The sequence below is a fragment of the Echinococcus granulosus genome (genome assembly GCF_000524195.1).
Source record: "Echinococcus granulosus chromosome Unknown EG_S00005, whole genome shotgun sequence".
Lineage (NCBI taxonomy): Eukaryota > Metazoa > Platyhelminthes > Cestoda > Cyclophyllidea > Taeniidae > Echinococcus > Echinococcus granulosus.
This window is the reverse complement of record NW_020170385.1, coordinates 774,166-793,305: the sequence shown is the minus strand read 5'-3', so window position 1 is coordinate 793,305 and position 19,140 is coordinate 774,166. Positions and strand designations below refer to the sequence as shown.

The following is a 19,140-nucleotide window of genomic DNA, read 5'->3' as shown; positions in this document are numbered from 1 at the left end:
AAAGTTTGTTTTGTGAGCACTAGGGAGAATAGGGGAATTTAGCTGAAGCCAGCCGTAATCCCTCCAGCGCATTACAACAAACAATAGATTATTTGCTCAAAATCAATAATAACCATAATATTTACAATTTTAGATACCTATTCATAGTCATTATTAATCTGCCTTACAAAAGTCATGCAGGCCTACCTTATAGGGAACAGTAATCTACTAGTTAGTTTCAGTTTTATTTATTGCTTATTTTGTTAGTAATTTTGTGGGAGATAATAAAAGCTTGCAGATTCCGCAGGTTAATCTTTAATTTTTACCTCAAACAGCTTTGTTTTAGGCCATATACTTTATACGCGACTAAGCGAACGGGGCGTTCGTAGTCATTCGGTGAATGGACGTTTATTACATACTCCTCGTTCCGACTACTGTAATTGCTTTTCTTATGTTCTACACCTTGAGTTGGATAGGAAAATCCTTATTCAGAAATAACTAGTGGTTTCGCTGTTATACACCGAACTCGATTATGAAGCTTCTTAATATGTACATTTTCGACGTATATGGGAATAAAGTGCTCTACAAGGAATGGGCGCAATTAAAAATGACAAACACAAAGGAAAATGAAGCAAAGTTGATTCAAGGAATGCTTATTGGTCTCAAAGCTGTCTGTTCGAAACTATCACCGTTGGAAAATGGCATACATTCGTTGTCCTACAAGACGAATAAGTATCGCCTTCATTACTTTGAAGGTCCCACTGGATTAAAGATCGTTCTTACTTCTGATGCTGCATCTTCTCCTGTTTTGCAAGACCTGGAGAATGTTTACAGGATGTATGTTGAATATGTTGTAAAGTCTCCTGGGTATGATCCATCTGTTGCCGTTGCAAGTACTTTATTTTTCCAAAAACTTGAAGAGTGGGCTCACAATCTCTCCTAATCACATACTTTGTCTCTATGTTCTAATGTAGCTTTGAGGCCCTTTGTCTCTATTTGTAAAAGTAGTATTATTTGTGGGCAGCTTATTTCGTGATTTTACGTCTTGGACGGGGTTTGTTTCTGATTTGAAACAAGCTTTTAAGGCAGTTACGTGCGGGTACAGTTACTTTGATTGCCTAGTCTTTCGTTTGTATTTTGCGGTTTTGGCTCTGCATTTGCGCGTTGGATCCGGATTTTTTGTTCAATATGCTCCTATGATCAGGTTTTGAACAGAGCAGTTTTGAACTCAAGTCGGTTATGCAAAATCAGCGTGAAATTTTATTGGCTCCGTGAAAATAATGGGCCAGAAGATTGAATGGAAGAGTCATTTTGGTTTGTAACTGATAAATTAGGATTTCAGGGAGAGCATTATCTCGTGGAGGCAACATGCAGTGGTGTTCTTAGGATGTCCCACGGTGTCCTGTTCCTCTACAGCCTTCCCCAAGATTCCCATAGGAGCGCCTTCTATTAAACACACTGCGGTAGTACTTCCGGTCTCAATGCTTTTTTCAGTAGTTTGTAGTGCGCAGTCCTGATAAGTGCATGAATGCACGATCGTCGTGTTTTTTGGCTTTGGTACTCTAGTTTATATTTATTCGATGCCGTTGAGGAAGAATGTGGGGTAGTTCTGGGTCTCAGCATAGGGAGCTTGTATTTGGAGGCGGTGTCGTCCTAGCACGAAACGGCATGCCGTTAATCTAGTGGGTTGACTTGGGGTGTTACTGTAGATCTGGCTATTATCGGGTCTCCTCGTGGATATGTTTGTATGACCATCCGGAAGGTCATTCCACAGTCTTGGTAAAGTGACACGAGTGCAATATGTAAATCTGGGCTGTTAAAATTATCAAATACGAATAACTTCACAACATAGGGGAGTGACTCTCATGGACTTAAAATGCAATGGTGTAGGATCACCGGTGGTGAAGTGAAATCTTATTTAAAAACGAGTTGAGAGCGTGCAATCTTCAAGCGGGCGGCCGTGGTGGGCGGTTTGGGTGCTGACGCCATCGCACACTTTGTGCCCACCCGTTACATCGTTTTGTAAAATAAAAAAACACTAGGCTGGTCATTCGTAGAGTAGTGTCAGCCAATGTTTACGTTTTCGTAGACGTGATCTTTAATTGACATTGACTCATCCTTGAGGGGTTTTAAGTGAGGATTTCACAATTAATGCTTACATTCAGAACACCTGCAAAGATCCCCATTTGGTAAGTTCCAACAGATCTCAAAATACCATTCGGGTGTCAATGCTATCCGCTCAGTCACGAGGTTGGTATAGGCTGACCATTTTTCACCCAAAAGGTAAATTTGAATAAATATGCATTACAATTATGTCCAATGTCTGTTAGATATGCGCACCATAAGGACTCGAAAAGCACGTAGAACAGGAGAAGGGTACAGGGGTTACTCAGGAACCTGCTTGGTGCATCAAATCGGTCCCCTATTTAAAAATTGCGGTGCATTCGACCCATTGGTTTGTCTATCCCCAAAACAGCTGAGCATCTAGGTGAAATTTTTCGCCTAAGTAAGTTGAATAAACGGTTCAGTGAGCCTCAAAATTTATTTGCCAAGCTTCAAATATAGTATACAAGTCATATGGCTGTAGATTTATTCAACCTCGTTGCACAAATTTTGTTGGTCGAAGTAATATAAATGTTGTCAGTTTTCATTGACTTCACTGAACGACGAACATTCAACTCCCATTCCTATTTCAGAGAATAGGCGGCATAGATAAACTCACCAGACTATGTCTATCGGTACCATTTTACCCTAAAATATATCTGCTTTGGCTTTGAGGCTTTTCGATATTAGAAACACATGTGCTTATTTATTTTTCGTTGTGGTGAGTTTGTAAGATGAATATATCACAAGAAGTCTCCTGAACTATTAATTAAACAGGTTTATTGCTGGAGGTTATGTTGACATGCAATGTCCTGAGTCTTCCCTCAAGTTGTAAGAAGTCACAGTAGTATGGCATAAAAATTAGTACCGATGTACTAAAGGGCTGAGTGGCTACTAACATGACCTGGTAGCCGGGCTGCCCAGCAGAAATGCAATCAACGGGGAATTAAGCGCCCACGTAATCAAAGGCGGCGTTTGATGAACCATCAAAGCATTACAGCTCTATGGCATTGGCTAAGGATATCATTGCGAGTTTCTATTTCGAAAAAAAATTGCACACTAATTTCTGCTTTCGTAAAAAAGCCCTCAGCAAAAGCAAAGGCTACTAAGTAGTATCCTAAAAAGGGAGGAATTACAGAGTATTAGAGCATAGCACTCTTTTACTAGGTCCAAGCCCCCGCTGAAGTCATAGATTCGATATTCAGCGGCTAACAGTTACCACCTGAGAGCACTATACGTAAGATTGCCTGGCTCCATGGGAAAGGGTATCACAACTCTTTGTTTGCCAATTGTAAGGTGTGAGAGGAACCGTTATCGGAAGTGAGCTGTTGCTGAGTACGTGCCAAACCCTCATAGTCAAATAGTTTGGACTTTTGTAAAGCAGGAATAGTCGTACAGGGCGCCGCCTACAAGCCCTAAATATAAAACTTTTAGAGATAAGCTTATTTTGAAGCTGGATTAAGACACAAATTGGGGCTGTACACGCTGCGTTGAGGTCGATGGAAGTGGGAAGGTAAACCGGCTACAAAAAGCTTAAAGCCACGACTTCAACAAAAATGCATCCATTTTGGTAATTCGCTGTACACACAAAACTTTTTGAATAAATTTTCTGCTTTAATGAGCAGTAGAATAGAAGCCTCATGCATAAATGATGCTAAATAATAAGTTTACCAAACCAATGAAAAGTTAATTTGTCTGTTAACAGCCTTAACCAAAGATAGGCTTAAATCAATGAATAAATTATTGCTAATCGGGCTTATGTATCTGCCGAATTGAAAGAAGTTATATGAAACGTAAATGAACGTATAACAGCTTTGTTACCATCATTAAACGCTTTCTGTTTTTACTTTCAGCGGAATTAAAATACGAAACACTTTTGCCGATTCCTTTATAAGGCAAAAGCAATTCATATTGCTAGTACATACAATGGTGGTAAAGCTGCTATACCATCAAGGTATTCAACAATTCATACCGGGATTAACCCGGTCTCTCCTAAAATTCGAAAACATCCCTACAAATGGTAATGGTTATTAAAATTACTTAACCCTGTCACCGGCCCTAGCGTGCACACTTCGCACTGTGCATTTTGTTGTTACCCAAAATAACAACGCGGGCCACAAACGACTACCACTTCACAGATTTGCGGGCGAACCCACGAACCTCGGAGTTTTCCTTAATTAACGCTTCTGCAATGATGCAAACAGATCTCAAAACTAATCGTTTACACCATAGACGGGACTCCCGGTTAGCCTATTCAACAATTTTAGCTCTGAACGATCCATAATTGTGAACCTGCATATTGCCCTAGACCCAATTATAAAATGCAATGAAGTTTGCTAGATTTTTGTAAATGGTCATCCGGTAATTTACCAATTACTAAAAACCCAGTAGTTTTCAAGTGGTACCAGATATTTTCACCTTGATTGTACCTTACAAAAGCCGAAGAGTGATTATTTTACGATCATCGTTGTAAAATCGAAACCAACAATGAAGTAGAAATCGAGTGGGAATGAAAATGTCAAACCCATATATGTGAAGAGGTACTTTTGAAGCATAAATGTGCTCCCAGTCTTATGAATCATAAAATCAATCTTCCAGCCGCTGCATTGGCGTCTCCTGAACGATGTCATTCATTCGTGATCGTGAGGCTTACTTAACCTGCCGTGGTCTGATGCTTCTTCAGTCTTTCTTTCAGTCGTCGAGTCTACTTGCAGAACTGCTGGCGTCTGGCTGTATTTGGTTGGCATAGAGAAGCGAAGAGGACGTCGGGGAGAGGTCACTTCGACCCTCATCAGGCCTTCGTTCTTCTGCCTGGGTGAATTTGCATGGGGGGAGGCAGGGTAGGAGTCGCAAGAGGAATCATTAAAGGCAGTTCCGTCTATCACGGAGTGGGGCACCACCACGGCAGGAGACGTGGTGGAGCGCGAGTTGGGCCGTGCGGCAGAGGAGTTACCGCTGCCCCCGATGTCGACAATTGAGGCGAGAACGGAGGCTCTGGTGGCCTCGCGTAGGTGCGAGATGTGGCGATCCCAGGCAGTTTGGAAAAAGTCCTGACTCTCCCCTTGCAAGGCGGACACACAACAGGAGTCTTTGCGTCCACGGAAGGCCAACAGAGCGGACCGTTTGAGGCTAGTCGTGTCAGCATCCGTGCTCGACTCGTCACGAGGCTCCAACGCAGCTAGGCCTGTATGTGGGGTGGGACGGAGGAGGAAAGCAGTGGTGTTAAAAGTGCACCCGACTATCGATGACTCAGGCCATACAAAGTGCAGCGTTAGCGCGAAGCCGCCAAAGCAAGAAAGATTCCTCATGTCAAACACAGCGACAGATAAGCAGGAACTTCTAAATGTCCTATTTCAAAGTCTTAAATAGGCTAATCTACCGATATCTATACATTCGCATGAATGAAATGACAGAAAATTGAAACTGATGCCAGTAAATTTACCCCTAACTGCCAGTGGTGCAAGTGACCTAGTAAAAAGAGAGGTATCAAACAGCCCGGACGACTGCAAGTGAAGTGACCATGCGTAAACCCGATTAGCTACTTCAAGATCCAATGATAGCAGCTTATAAAGCATCAGTCATTTCTATTATTAGAAGAAGGTCACATGGAATGAGACAGAAGCTGACCTACAAACAAATTGGGTGAAACAAAAACATATGAAGTACTGCTGATTATGGTCTTGGATTGTGATCACCAAGTCGGAGAAAGATGTTTGAATGATGCAGCACTCACAAGTCGAATTCTGTTCCTGAGTCATGATGAAGATTATGCACGAAGGGTCTTTCAGTACTAACTAATTTGTGATATAACATTTCCTAATGGAGAAATCCTGTGCTTTGTTAATTACGCATGGCAACTCCTGCGTTGGCCTTTGTAAGGAGAGGTTTATTATTAAACGCTTCCTTATGCGCACTGGCAGCACCAAGACAAAAGGAAGCGACCCATTTCAAAAAGGTTTCATATTAAAACCTAGGATTGTCTCTTCATCAAACACGGGCATTTTACGGAATAATACATCAGCTCGCCTCAAAAAACTTATATATACGTACTTCTCATAATCAGAGCATAAGAATCCGAATACAAGAAGACGACTTTCGCAAGAGTTGAGCCATTATTGAAGCATAACACCCTTTAAAGCAGCTGGAAGGCCTCATTACTGGACGCATTCCGTAAGCCGTTAAAAAATTCAACGCTTATTATTATTTTCTAAAAATGGAAGAATCTTAATCAAGCTAAGGTTATACTTCTGTGCTTCCGTTCACGGAAAAGTTGACGCCTTCAGACAAGGGCGGCACTGGAAATTTTCCACTGCCCTGGCCATCTGCCTCCAAATCATTCACAGGACAAGGATGGGGCAATAATGAGGCTTGACAAACCCTACTTATACTACTCACCAGTAAATGATGGAATTTAGTAAAAGGTTAAGATGGCCTGATTATTTGTTAAATAAATGCAACCATTTATCTTAGTTTAAAGGCCTAAATAAGGGTAGATGAATGTTAGCGCAATAAAACGTAAAATATGGAAAAGTTGAATGTACTATGTCAGGGGTCATGAAATATCTGGGCATGTATAAATTAATTTGTTAAATATTACCATTAATTTGCTTGTTAGTAGTTTTGCAATTCCACTGCAATCTCCTGTCTCAGCGTTAGCTTTGCTGTGGTGGTGAATGGTAAATTTCTTGCGGATAAATGTATTCAAATATGATGGGCAAAGCGTGCGCAAAAAGCGACGAACACCCCACAACATCCAAACTACAGAGCGATAAAAATAAAAATGTCGGATGACGAGAAGGTAAGCGCGTGGCATGAAGCAGAAGCGAGTACCCAATTTTCGTTGTACTAAAATTTTGAGCTGAATGAATACAAAAAGAATGCGCCCTCCAGCAAAGCTCAAACACACTTCAGGGACACATGGAACAACTAACAAAATGGAGGACATGGACGAATGGCAACTACTTAATCCATAAAAGTATTACTGAAAGTTCCTGAAACTCAAATGGCAAAGAGTGATTAAACTTGGGCGTATGTGGACGGGAAAAGGAGATATACGAGAGAAGCTCTAAACAGTCAGACCCCAAATGAATTCGTCTTTCAATTACCATCGCACATTACGGTAAGCTACTCCTCCTTTTGTGAAGAGCCTGAATCAGGATTCCCATACTCGGGTTTGTAATGAGTCGCACGACGGAAAGTGGATGGTGTTGAAAGTAGTGTAAGGTTATGGGCAAGATGACAAGTGGTAAGAGATGTAAGCACATTCACAAGCAATGACAAGTAATGCCCAGCGCAATTTAGCCTGGAACAAAGTGAAATAAGGATAGAGTAGAGGCCATCTGCATGCCATGGTGGCGCATAATGTAAGCGAATAACAACACTGTCACCGGTTTCAGCACCCACCAGCAACTATTCGGGCGTTGCTGATGGCAAGACCACACCTTCATTGGTCGGCTCAGAGCCGAACACATCATCGATTATGTTCTGCTGAGACGGTGAAACCGCTTCCGGGTCTGTTAAAACAAACAGAAACACGTTTCATCATTTTTAGTTTTCACTCTAGACTCCAAATTGAATTTCAATTTGAAGATTCAACGAACTTGAAACGGGGACTTTTGAAAACATTGAAAAAATTTTAATCAGTGAGGCAGCCTGTTAAAGTGCATTCGATCCAAAAGGAGCTGTCCGGTTAGCTTGCTGGCTGCGGTTGATACCTCCGTGTGCAAAGACAGACAACCGTCCACGAATACGGAATTGCATAATAACTCGTGTGCATCATGAACATTCATTTCATCACTTCTCTCAGCTACTCTTGCGAATTTGCGCCTGATAGTAAACAGCAGGCAACGGTATTCTTAAGGCTCGCAAAAGACAGTTTGCATACACCCGCGATTAAATCCACTTAAAATAAAGACATTAAACGCATATTAACCTGTTTCAACCCCGTGATCCAAACCGAATAAGTCCCTAAATAGGAATAAATGATCGGTCATTCAGATAAAGGACTCCAGTTATTCAAGTGAAGCATAAAACATGGAAATAAAAGATAACCCAAATGCAAGTATTCCAAAGCAAATAAGAAATTCTCCAAGTACACGAAGAAGCCTGATTTGCTCCACTAATAAGGTAAACTAAAGACTATGAAGTGGATTAAGGAGCCTAAAGCGACATAGGAGCGCCGTGTGTCGATAGAGAGCTCACCTTGAGGGTGGAGTTTAGTGATCCAGACAGTGAGGCGGCGCGCAAGGAGATAGTGCTCAGCAGTGATGCGGAGGTACTCGATGTTGGTTGCTGCACGCACTGTGTAGTCGGGCAGGAAGCGAGCTCGCGCCGCCAGCTGGGCCGACTGTAGCTCAGGATCCTTGAGGGTTGATACCTCTGGATAGATGTCATTTACATCTACACCAACACCAAAAACGGCATTATTAACAACCTCCATCTGTCTACGGTTCTTGATTCAATTAAGTAAGACGCCATCAAGCGGATTATGCATGCAAGCTACACCCGCCTTGTGAAGGGTATTTGGGTTCTTATAGCGATCGCTGCGCATGGCACCATACCTCTGGATAGTCAATATGAGTAAATTCAAGTAAGGAACCGCTACCGATCTCACTTCACATAGGCAATGGGTGCATTTATTCAAGTGAAAGCAGGAAATACTTTAAAAAGAATCAAATTACCATTAAACAGCAAAAAAAATTCTAGGAAAAGTAAGCAAAGCACAACCCAAGCGTCACCTTAAGCGTGTCCAAAAACAGTGAAAGTGGCTACTCCACCAAAATAGGTGTTGAATAAGCTGCATTAACGAAACCTAGTACGGCATTCTTCGACTGCATATAGTGAATAAACCAGTTCACATTAGTGGAATAGGAAAAAGCCCGGACTTTCGCCAAATCCCTTTCCATGGCAAAGGCCCATATCAAAGCCTTGGTAGTTCCCTTAAAAAAATTTCTTTAAGCCAATTACCTTCATCAAAGTCAAAAGCCCAAAATAGTTTTATTTCACAAAGCTTTTTGAATAAAGAATCGATGAATTTTGACCCAACGCACAATATTCATGCTTAAATTGAATTCAATTTTGACTAATGAAGACACCTCCAGCCGCAGACTCCAAAAACTGTCCCCACCAAATAGCACACATTACTAGCCCTTGTATTACGGTCCTCAACCTCGAAGGCTGCGCGTTCCTAAGAAGTGACAGAGTAGATGATTTAATAGCCCTTCAAGGAGACAAAAACAAGCCCTTCGACTCCTTACGTAGGCAGATGGTTTTTAGCTCAATGAGGGCTAAAATACCATGGGTACATTAAATCTTGTGCAATTTTGGTTTTGACGTCTCTCAACTTTTACCGTATTAGTGTGGGTTTGCAAAAACAGAAGCATAAGGATTAGAGAGGTCCCAGAAAACGGTAAAACAATCACTGATTCTTCCAGCTACAAGCAGTAATCAAGGCTACATCGGAGCCTACGATGTTCTTAATAAACATGGACACATCCGACCCATTCGGACGAAATTGACATCTCTTCTTCACATCAGCGTTATGAGGAGCAAAGACTATGTTTTGGTGGGGCTAGATCGCACACACGATTAAAAAGGAATTCTACACTATTGGCATAATGCTGGTAAACAAAGCAGGATAGAGGTTCAAGTACACTGGCAAAAATAAGGGAAAGGCTGGGGTTTTCGCAAAATAGTGGATCCGAACCCACAAGTCAAACAATGGAAAAGGCAGGTACTAAGGCTGCGATTGGAGTGCGAAAATTTCCAGACCACAACCCGTGCTAAAAGTGGAAGTTCAATTTTGAAATCCTATGTTACTGAACTCGTCAGTCGAAAAAATAGCATACAAGAGTAAAAAAATGACTCACATTTGAATACAGTTTCACCAAAAAGCATGAATGGCCCAGCTTCGAAGAGAAGTTTTTCGTTGCTGGTCTCCACTAGGGCTCTGCCCTGCAGAATGAGCACAGCGTAGTTTGCCCATTGATTCGCTTTGTAAATTATATTTTCATTTTCATCGTGAGAACTACGAGACGAAAGAAAACCATCCAGCTTTGTACCGTAATTATGGGAAAACAATTGAAAGTGCAGGCCAAAAGTACTATATTGATAAAGATATTCCAAAAAAACCTTTTGTATATACTTGTATGATCCAGTAGACACTTACAAAAAGAAACTCAAGGTGGCAAAACCGCCCCATTAAGAATGCACTTGATAAACTTGCCCGTCAGATAATATAGGCCAAGTATCTACTCACTTTTATTAAAAACTTTACTTGCGGAGAAGGTATTTTAAGAGCCCGAGCAATTAATGTAAAAACTAATCGCCAAAAGTTTGTATGAATGGTAATGCATAAAGCGAACTTTTAGGGAAATTCCATCTTCAATGCTCCAGTGGCGACCGCAGCCATGAAATGGACCTTGATCTATGAATTGCCAGTACTTAGGGTCTGAGAGCCCGGATGAGCACTGAGCATTTAATCAGGAGTATTTGCAAACGCTTGAAAGTCCTCTAAAGCTGTTCAATTTTGGGCAGAATAAAAAAGCGAAATCATAGCCATAAGTACAAGGTAGCAGTTAAAATAAATTTGCCTACTAAGTCAATTTTTTAGAAATACTAATCAGTACACGGTTTAAAAAAAGAAGTAACCTTAAAAAGGATTTTTAGTAGAAGAAAAAACAAAATTAAATTATCTGTTTGGTGCTCGTGAAAACCTTCACTAGAAAACCTCTAGGGACAACAATTCATGTAAACCAAAAAGTAAACTCCTTTGGAATTCCATCCTAGTGATGGTTCTAGCTAACCCATATTTGACTCAAAAGCTCCGCAGAAGACACAAAGATACATGAGATGCGTAAGGGGTGGTAAACGAACAACACCGCACAGCTGTTTTAAGTAAAAGAATTTGGTTGACAATTTCTAGTCCTTAATGCAGTTAAAGTCAGTCTGCAAAGTTCCAAGCTAAAGGCATTGAAATGGTCTGTCGCTCATGGCAAAAAACTGCAATGGACAATGCATACCACAAATGTTTGTTGAGTAAATTAATATCGTGAGTTGTACCTTCATCAAACGACAGATTAAAAGGTGCCCTCCACTTTACAAAATCACTTACTTGAAGACCTGGTTGATGACGACATTAGAATTGAGCATACTTTGGAGCACAGACAAGGCGACGTATTCATCCTTGAAAGCATCCACATCTGAAGAAGCGAAAGCACGACACCTTGAATCATTGTACTTACAATGTTTGAGCAGTGTGGCATTTTTAAAGGTTTAATCTCCTTGGAACACGGAGGTTAAACCGCACGACAGAGAAGGTTAACCATATTTTAAAGGTAGCAATAAGTGTAAAAGTGCTTGGTGATCGACCTCTTAACGACCGAGACGAGAGCTCTCATGAGATCGGATTATGCACTGTTTTCAACTGAACGACCAGCACAATTGTTAAAATAAAATCATACATAAGAATTGGCGATAATTAACACACGGTAAAAACAAGAAGCCAAAATATTCCCCTTAGCGAACTCGTCGAGTAATATTTTTGACACTTTCATCTAGGTGCACTTGTAAAAAATCATACTATCGCTGCCTCGTCCATGGCAAAACGAAAAAATAGCTGACTTCAGTGAAAAGGTCATATTAAATCCAAGCGCAAAATACCTGATGACCTGGTAAAACGGCGCCGAATTAACCATATATATAGGTGTAACTTTGATCGACGCATTATCAGGGCTTGTAGTGATTGTTTATCAAAATAAGAAACAGTCCAAAAAACGTGTTCTATGAGATCGAAAGTAGAACGAACGATACTTTTTGAGAAAAGCCAGAAAAATGACAAGGCTTTAATATCGCATATCGCGCGCATTAGAAAACATGCTGTGATGCAAATCACGCCAAATATCCCGGTGGAGAACGCAGAATACCCTGCATGCCAAAAAAGGCCAATAAATTACCTAAAACGCGGAAACAAAATATCCAAATTGCCAAATGACTTCGCACGATACCCCACCAATTCCCATAGGAAAAAAACATCAATACGGCGCAAAAAAACAGGATGAAGCGAGTAATAAGATAGCATACAAGTCCCAACACAGATTGACTTTTAAATCGACTCTAGACGGTGGGTTATATGCCCCGATGTTATAGCATTGAAAATGGACAAAATCTAGGACCAGAATGGCTAGTTTTAGCTAGTAGTCGTCTTTACGCACCATTTCTGAGGCTCAGACAAAAAGACCTGAGGTGAATGATTACTGAAAAGTGCCGAGCTTTAGATTAAAACATATTAAAATAGGAGAATCTCGAGTTTCAAGTAAATATAAGAATTAAAATCAGTCGTTAAAAATCGGAAAGAGAATGGACATGAGGCGGCGGACCCGTTATTGAGGGGATTATGCAAAACAATCATTCGACCCGAGAGTTAACAAACTAAAATCTTCCTATTGTGGATGGTAAATGCTACCAATAAAGACACTGAAGGTAATCTGAAGACCAACCTAAGGATGAAAAACAGATTGGCTGATAAGTTGAAACCGATGCGCCTAGGAAAGAAACATTTAGCAGAGATCTGGCTTTAGTTAGCACACATTTATACCTGTTGTACATGAAGCAATGACTTATAAAGTGCATACAAATGGATGCAAAATCCCAAGTGGAGAATGTACAGAAAAGTTGTAGGAGAGAAAAGTTAAACAACTCACTTGAAGCGAGGTGACGCAAAGCAGCAATTTTAAGCTGCGGTGATAGATGGTGGCGTGGTTTGTTGGAGTTGGAGGTGTTGAAAACACGGAAATCTGTTTTTCTAACGAGGCGTGGCTGCTTCCTCGTGTTATCGGCTGAGATATAAACCCGAATGATTAGTAATCTCAAAATAATAGGGCCATTTGGCATGTATGGTGCTATTTGAGATTAATTCGCTTAACATTTGGGAAAAGGCTAAAAGAAGTTGCAGAGCGCTTAGCAACCCCATAGTACTGGGACGTCAAGAGAACCTTATATCAGTTTCATATCCAAATGTTGGATTTGAAGAGTCTTCAAATCAGAAAGCGTTTCTTAATGTAGAAAGACTATGAATCATTGAGCTTTTGAGTTTGATGATGCTTTTCGGGTTCTGGTAACAGCGTTAGAGACATTAGATTGAAATTACACCATCGAATGCAGTAAAACTAACTAGCATGTATGCTAACCATTAACACATCTTGCATCAAGAACTCTACACCTTTGTGATAATTGTGATCGTAATTGTTCAACTGTTATGCCAGTCTTGAGAAAACCAGTATTAAGAAGAGATTTTTGGTGGTGCTATATTCATTTATCATGAAAAACCGTATACTAGATACACTAAAACGAGGAAGTTTATTCTAAGAACCGATTGACAGCAAACGTTAAACAAAGGAACACATTAGGTGAAGAATTTATTATTCTTACTGAAAATATCTGTTTCATCCACAATCTCAGCCTGAATTATTTCCTCAATGACATCCTCCAGTGTTACAAGACCGACCAATTCTTGGAAAGGATCACCAACACCATTGGGTGTGATGCGTTCTACAAACGCCATGTGAGTTTTACCTGAAAACAGTAAAAAGCGCAAATAATTATATTGGCTTGAGAATATAGGTAAATTGACAATATGGTGTGCGCAGCACAATTGCTTGGCATTAACTGCTAGGCGAATGCTGAATAAGACAAAAATTCTTGTGGAAGTCAGAAGTGGTCATAGGCACAACTATGCCTTGATTGTTGCTGTAAACGCTCACGGATATAACTACCGCAGTTACATGCATGAACAAAGGCAGGAATTTGGCATAATACTAAACCAAGATGCCAAGGCGTGTGGCACGAGCATTGATGAAATAGGACCTTACTAGGGCACCGCACCTGAGCGCCATGTAAAATAGAGCAACAATAAAACTAGCAAATGAAATGTGCGGACGATTTAAGTAAACATAAACAGAACACAGACCGAAAAATCACCGACGCTGAAGGGGTAAGCAACATAGGATCCAGCGGACTCACGAAAATGCCGGTAGAAATGATGTCAACCGAAATTAGTTTAAACGCTATTATCTGTGCCAACTCTTTTGTAGTAATGCTAAGTATTACTGAAAAGACATTATACTTTGGAAAGACAAAACGCGATTGGGCCACCAAACAATCGAAAGCGATGGCACCACGAACAAATGGACCAATTAACGAAGACGATAACATCGTATAAAGTGATCATTTTGCAAACTTGAAACTCGGTGCTGGTATATCGAGACTTGGCGCAAATAGACCAAAATAGAGTACAAACTTTGAAAGACAAGCAAAATGCTCGTGTATGGGGCGAGATTTTGTGAAAAATTGCACATATATCAAATAAAATACAACACCTGAAATAAGACATCTTCGATTGAGTTATGTGTAGAAAATCTCCAGTAACGTACACAAAGCAATTCACTGAAGCAGTTGGAAAATGCGGAGGAAATGAGAAATGTACTTTTTGTAAAAGTCCAAACATTTAAAACGAGTGAAATCACAGGTTCGTAAATAAGGAGGCACTGCAAACAAACAAATAACCCATTAAGTGAAATAAAAGCTCGTAAATCATAAATACACACATTCAATTGGAATCAAATTGAAATAATAATAGAGTCTTTCTACTCTCGAGCTCATGGAGATTCATTTAGACACCTTTCATCCTCCTAAATATTGCCAAGTACTAGAGTACTAGCAAGACAAATAAATTCTTAACTGTCTGCAACTAATCCCGTGGGACAATCTAAAACAAGAGCACGGAAAACAGAACTAAGAGAAGGAAACTATGCGGAAATGCCTCACTGAGTTAAACAATAGGATATTGAAGGAAGCCAGTAATACACCTTGACACACCGAGAAAAGCCTTAGAAAGGCAGCTGTTCTGATAGTCTTAAGAAAAACGGATTGAATTTCTCACTAGGGAAAGACAAAGGTCTGCCAAAAATAGTAGCTATGGCATTTGACAAATTAATAGGCAATCAGTGAATAGCAAGGGCTGAATCATTACTTTAAGTATTACCTCGACCACTATTAAGCTCTTACTTTCAACTACGGTCACAGTGCAATTCATAGACGTATCTGCTTTGAATCCGTCATAAAAAACCTATCTAAGCATAGTCGACACGGGTTGCACAAATGCATTGCCCACAACCAGTGATTTTAAAGTGTACTTTAATGGGCGAGATCATGCTCGCATTAGTTCCACCATACAAGATACTACTGACTACACTCAACCTCATAAGATCTAAAATATATTAAACAAGTTTGAAGGGGAAATCATTTTAAATACCTTGTCGGAATTCCTTGAGCATAGCCTCAAGACTGGTGGTTTCTGGCACTACGAGAATAGACCTATTGTAGAAGTTGCAGACAGTTGCCACAGGCACTTTGTCATCGGCATTAATAAAGCCAAGGTCTTTGACATTGAGGATAGCTTTGATGTTCCTCCGATCTCCCTCATACATAGGAATTCGAGTGAAGCCATGGGAAAATATTTCGTTCATTGTGTCGAAGTCCAAGAGAGCTGTACTGGGCAGCATAAAAGCATCACTAAGCTGTGTCATGATGTCCTTCACAGTCTTCGTAGACATGTTCAAGACACCGGCAATTATGTTCATTTCATCTGGCGCGACAAGACCGGCATCTTGCTACCAGATAATAATAATAACTTAATTAGAACATGCATCAAGAAAATTAAATTCCTAAATAAAGAAGAGAGTGCCACGGGCAAGTGAGCAATATCCACAATTTTAGGACAGATCAAAGGCCTGACTGACAGGTGAAACGAGAACATAAGATATGCCCTTACTTTAAAACTAAGCAGCTACAAAAATTGGTGGCAGGATGGAAAAGAGTGATATCGACAATTACACATTTCCAAAAAGAAACTAAACCACAACGTATCCCCAATAAAAGTAGAACGAAATTCCCTATGTGTACATAGAAACGACAACGGCAAAGAAATTGCGTGTCTTTGAGGCGCTAATCCTTACTTTACAAAAAATGCGCATGATAGTCTCAACAAAGGCACCCCGTCTCCTCACTCCCAACATTTTTGAGAGTATTTACTGAATGGTGTAACAAAGTGCATCACCAGGTCCGGTGGCCTACAGTAAAATCGAATGCATTAAAATAATTTTGTTATATAATACATCACGTTAACTGAGTGCAGATTTTAAAAACAGCAACTGTTTTCGTTAATTGCAACGATTAGCTGTGATACCTTGGACGGGAAGGCAGTGGAATCATTTAATGCTGTGCCAGTCCAGTGTGGGCATTTCTGAGATTTTTAACCGGTTTAAGAACCGATCTTTATAAAAGTAGAACTTTAAAAATCCGTGGCACAAACCAGAATAATTTAATGTCCCAAGGCCAATAGCATTTGATTTAATTAATAAAAGCACGGTATCTCCTTTTCATTCAACTAAACAGCCAAGCGCAGTAACTCTAGAACAAATCTTAGGGCTAGTTTTATGAAAAAAAAGATTTTAAAGATCGGAATGGACAATTGTAAGGATTTAAGATACTTGTCGAATGGGCATAAGAGTAGGGCAAAGTGTAGAACAAACAATTCTTATCCATGGTCCTTAGACCACTTGAATTTGTTCAGGCACTTATGAGTTCAAAGGTTTTTTTATTATTTGGGTCAATTACTAGAAAATGAGGACTTCAAGCACCATAAAAAATAAAACCATACCCGACAGATAGATTAAGTAAAATCAAGTGTACCTAACAATTGGGAACGAAATACGACTGTCTTAAATGAAAAAAGATTAAAAATTTAGCCCTTTCAATACACAAAGTGTGCTAGACACAGAAATGGTCGAAAATTGAGGGAACCTAAGATTCTGTGACATTTTTAAAAAAATCCAACAGTTAAAAGCAAGCAGTCCATGGCACTTACCTGTTCCTTTAACAGCACGCCAAGTTTTTCCTTGCTGTAAACCTGGCCAAGGTCTTCTCCGAGCATTTTGTCGAGAACATAACTGATCGGAAAGGCGAGCGGGAATGTGACCACCATGAAAAATCGTGTGAGCCAGATTGTTTTCGCCCCGATGGCGAGGCCGTGGCGGGAACATATTGCTTGTGGGAGAATTTCACCGAACATAGTAATACCCAGTGTCGAAGCAATGACAGCAAACAAACCACTACCGGTTAGATTATCCATGAGTATGGTGAGGGATGTGTTGACCGTCACGTTTCCGAGCAAAATAGTGCAGAGCAACAGATTCCCCTTCTCCCTTACAGGACGAATGGCTTTTGCATAACGCTTTTCGTCAGGATCTCCAGCCGTTTCAATAATTTTAAGTTCTGTTTTATCTAGCGCCATCAATCCAAGGTTCAGTCCGGAAAAGAGACCGGATAAGGAGAAAAGGATAATAATAAGAATAATCTGAACCCATAAGGGCATAATGGTAGAGGCTGTTCGAAGGGTGACGATTGCTGCGGGGTACGTCGGCGTGGCGTGAATCCAGCTTACTGTTTGATTATTGTGAGAAAACGGATGAGCCAATTTAAAGCAAATGTAGAAGGCACTTTCAAATGGCGTCAGTTGGCGTAGCAAAACAGAAGTTTCTAGTGAGTAGACTGTGGGCTTCTGCACAATAAAGGCAATTGTTGCACGATGATTTTCACAAGAAAATGAATCTTCACTCCTAGATGTTGCGAAGGCCAAGTAGGTCACATTTTCAAAACTCTCCCCGTAAATATACAAAGTGATATTTTTGTTAGGTGGAACTTCGATGACACCAGCACTAAGACTAATAAATTCACTGGGAATAACACCAGTTACAGTAGGATTTTCCGAGGAGACAACAACGGAAATTATCGTGAGAACGATCAGTGAAGCCCTAATTTTGACGCACTTTAGCATGATGAAACAGAGCCCAAAAGGTAGGGTTGGAGAGATTAACCTTGGGTATTGTTTAAAGACAAATTCCAAAAATAAGCAATTTCTCACCTCAGACACTACCTAAACAGATGGAAAGCAACGCCAGCAACGGCAGAAATGAGCAGGCTATGTTCGAATGGCGGGACGTTTCTGACTAAACCAATCAGATTTAAGTTGAAAGCTTATAACAACAACTGAATTTATTCAAGGTCTTTCAGGAGTCTACGTAATTGAATGATAACGGTGGATTTCAAAAACCCGTAGTTATATACTGTCTAACAAAAACCGACTAATTCTGGATAAAATGCATCGTGTTAATAAGTTAGGACATACTATGCTTTAAGATGAAAAAAGTGCTTAGAAAATGTTGCACAATTTATGAGAAAAATGAGATTGAGCTTAGCTATTGTACAATTCCTATGCATTAAGAGATAATGAAGGATAATTTGACTTCTTATTGAGTTTATTGACAGAATATAAAGACCATGAGGCGGTAAAAGCGATGCAGTGTTAGATAAAACGGATATGTTAGGCAAGGCTGCACCGCACGCAACATAAATCACAATGATTAAATACTAATTAATTTGAATACTAACACTTTTTTGTAGGTACCCCAGCCTTCCTCGGAGTCAAAATAAACTTATATCTCTAGTATACAAAAAGCTGGCAGGCTATTAGCAGGGAAATAAGGTTAGACCATTCGATGGAAGTACACTCCACGAGAACTGCATTGCGCACACAGTCAAGCACACAGTGGAACAAAGTATCAAATTACTACATACGGTTTGGACACTCTCTAGGAAGTTGATTGATAATTAATAAAGATATTATTGATGGCTCTTTGATTGGTAACTCGAATATGAATTACGTAGGATCTTTTCTCAAGATGCATACGTTACTCCAATTATGCTGCCTAATCTCTTTTGCAGTAGTTATACCACCAGCATAGTTTACCCATCATATCAATTCCCTTGCACCGCAGTACAGAGCTAAATGCGCTTATTCTGTATAGAACTGCCATAGGATCCAAGGTATGTTAACTGCAAAAGAATATTGTTATAGCTCAAGTAACGACTGTAGACTTTGGAAACCACTTTTATTCTTCTTAATGATAGACTAGCAGTATAACTAGTCTTTAAAACCCCTCT

The 19,140-nt window shown here is 40.2% G+C and overlaps 3 protein-coding genes across 3 annotated transcripts; 1 reads left to right on the top strand and 2 right to left on the bottom strand. All coding sequences in view use genetic code 11, as the record gives it.

Annotated features, from left to right (window-relative positions):
* Nucleotides 1-511: 511 nt before the first annotated feature.
* Nucleotides 512-922, top strand: EGR_01346 (Trafficking protein particle complex subunit; the record flags this gene model as incomplete). Its single annotated transcript, XM_024490595.1, has 1 exon — nucleotides 512-922. One exon carries the CDS (start codon nucleotides 512-514, stop codon nucleotides 920-922), a length of 411 nt encoding a protein of 136 aa, XP_024354919.1.
* A 3,790-nt stretch (nucleotides 923-4,712) lies between these two features.
* On the bottom strand, nucleotides 4,713-5,390 carry EGR_01345 (hypothetical protein; the record flags this gene model as incomplete). Its single annotated transcript, XM_024490594.1, has 1 exon — nucleotides 4,713-5,390. The coding sequence occupies one exon, from the start codon at nucleotides 5,388-5,390 to the stop codon at nucleotides 4,713-4,715; it is 678 nt and encodes a 225-aa protein (XP_024354918.1).
* Nucleotides 5,391-7,491: 2,101 nt separating this feature from the next.
* On the bottom strand, nucleotides 7,492-17,974 carry EGR_01344 (Metal transporter CNNM4; the record flags this gene model as incomplete). The annotated part of the gene is made up of 8 exons (XM_024490593.1): nucleotides 7,492-7,595; nucleotides 8,284-8,481; nucleotides 9,951-10,108; nucleotides 11,195-11,282; nucleotides 12,783-12,917; nucleotides 13,510-13,653; nucleotides 15,392-15,749; nucleotides 17,006-17,974. The coding sequence occupies 8 exons, from the start codon at nucleotides 17,972-17,974 to the stop codon at nucleotides 7,492-7,494; spliced, it is 2,154 nt and encodes a 717-aa protein (XP_024354917.1).
* Nucleotides 17,975-19,140: the final 1,166 nt, after the last annotated feature.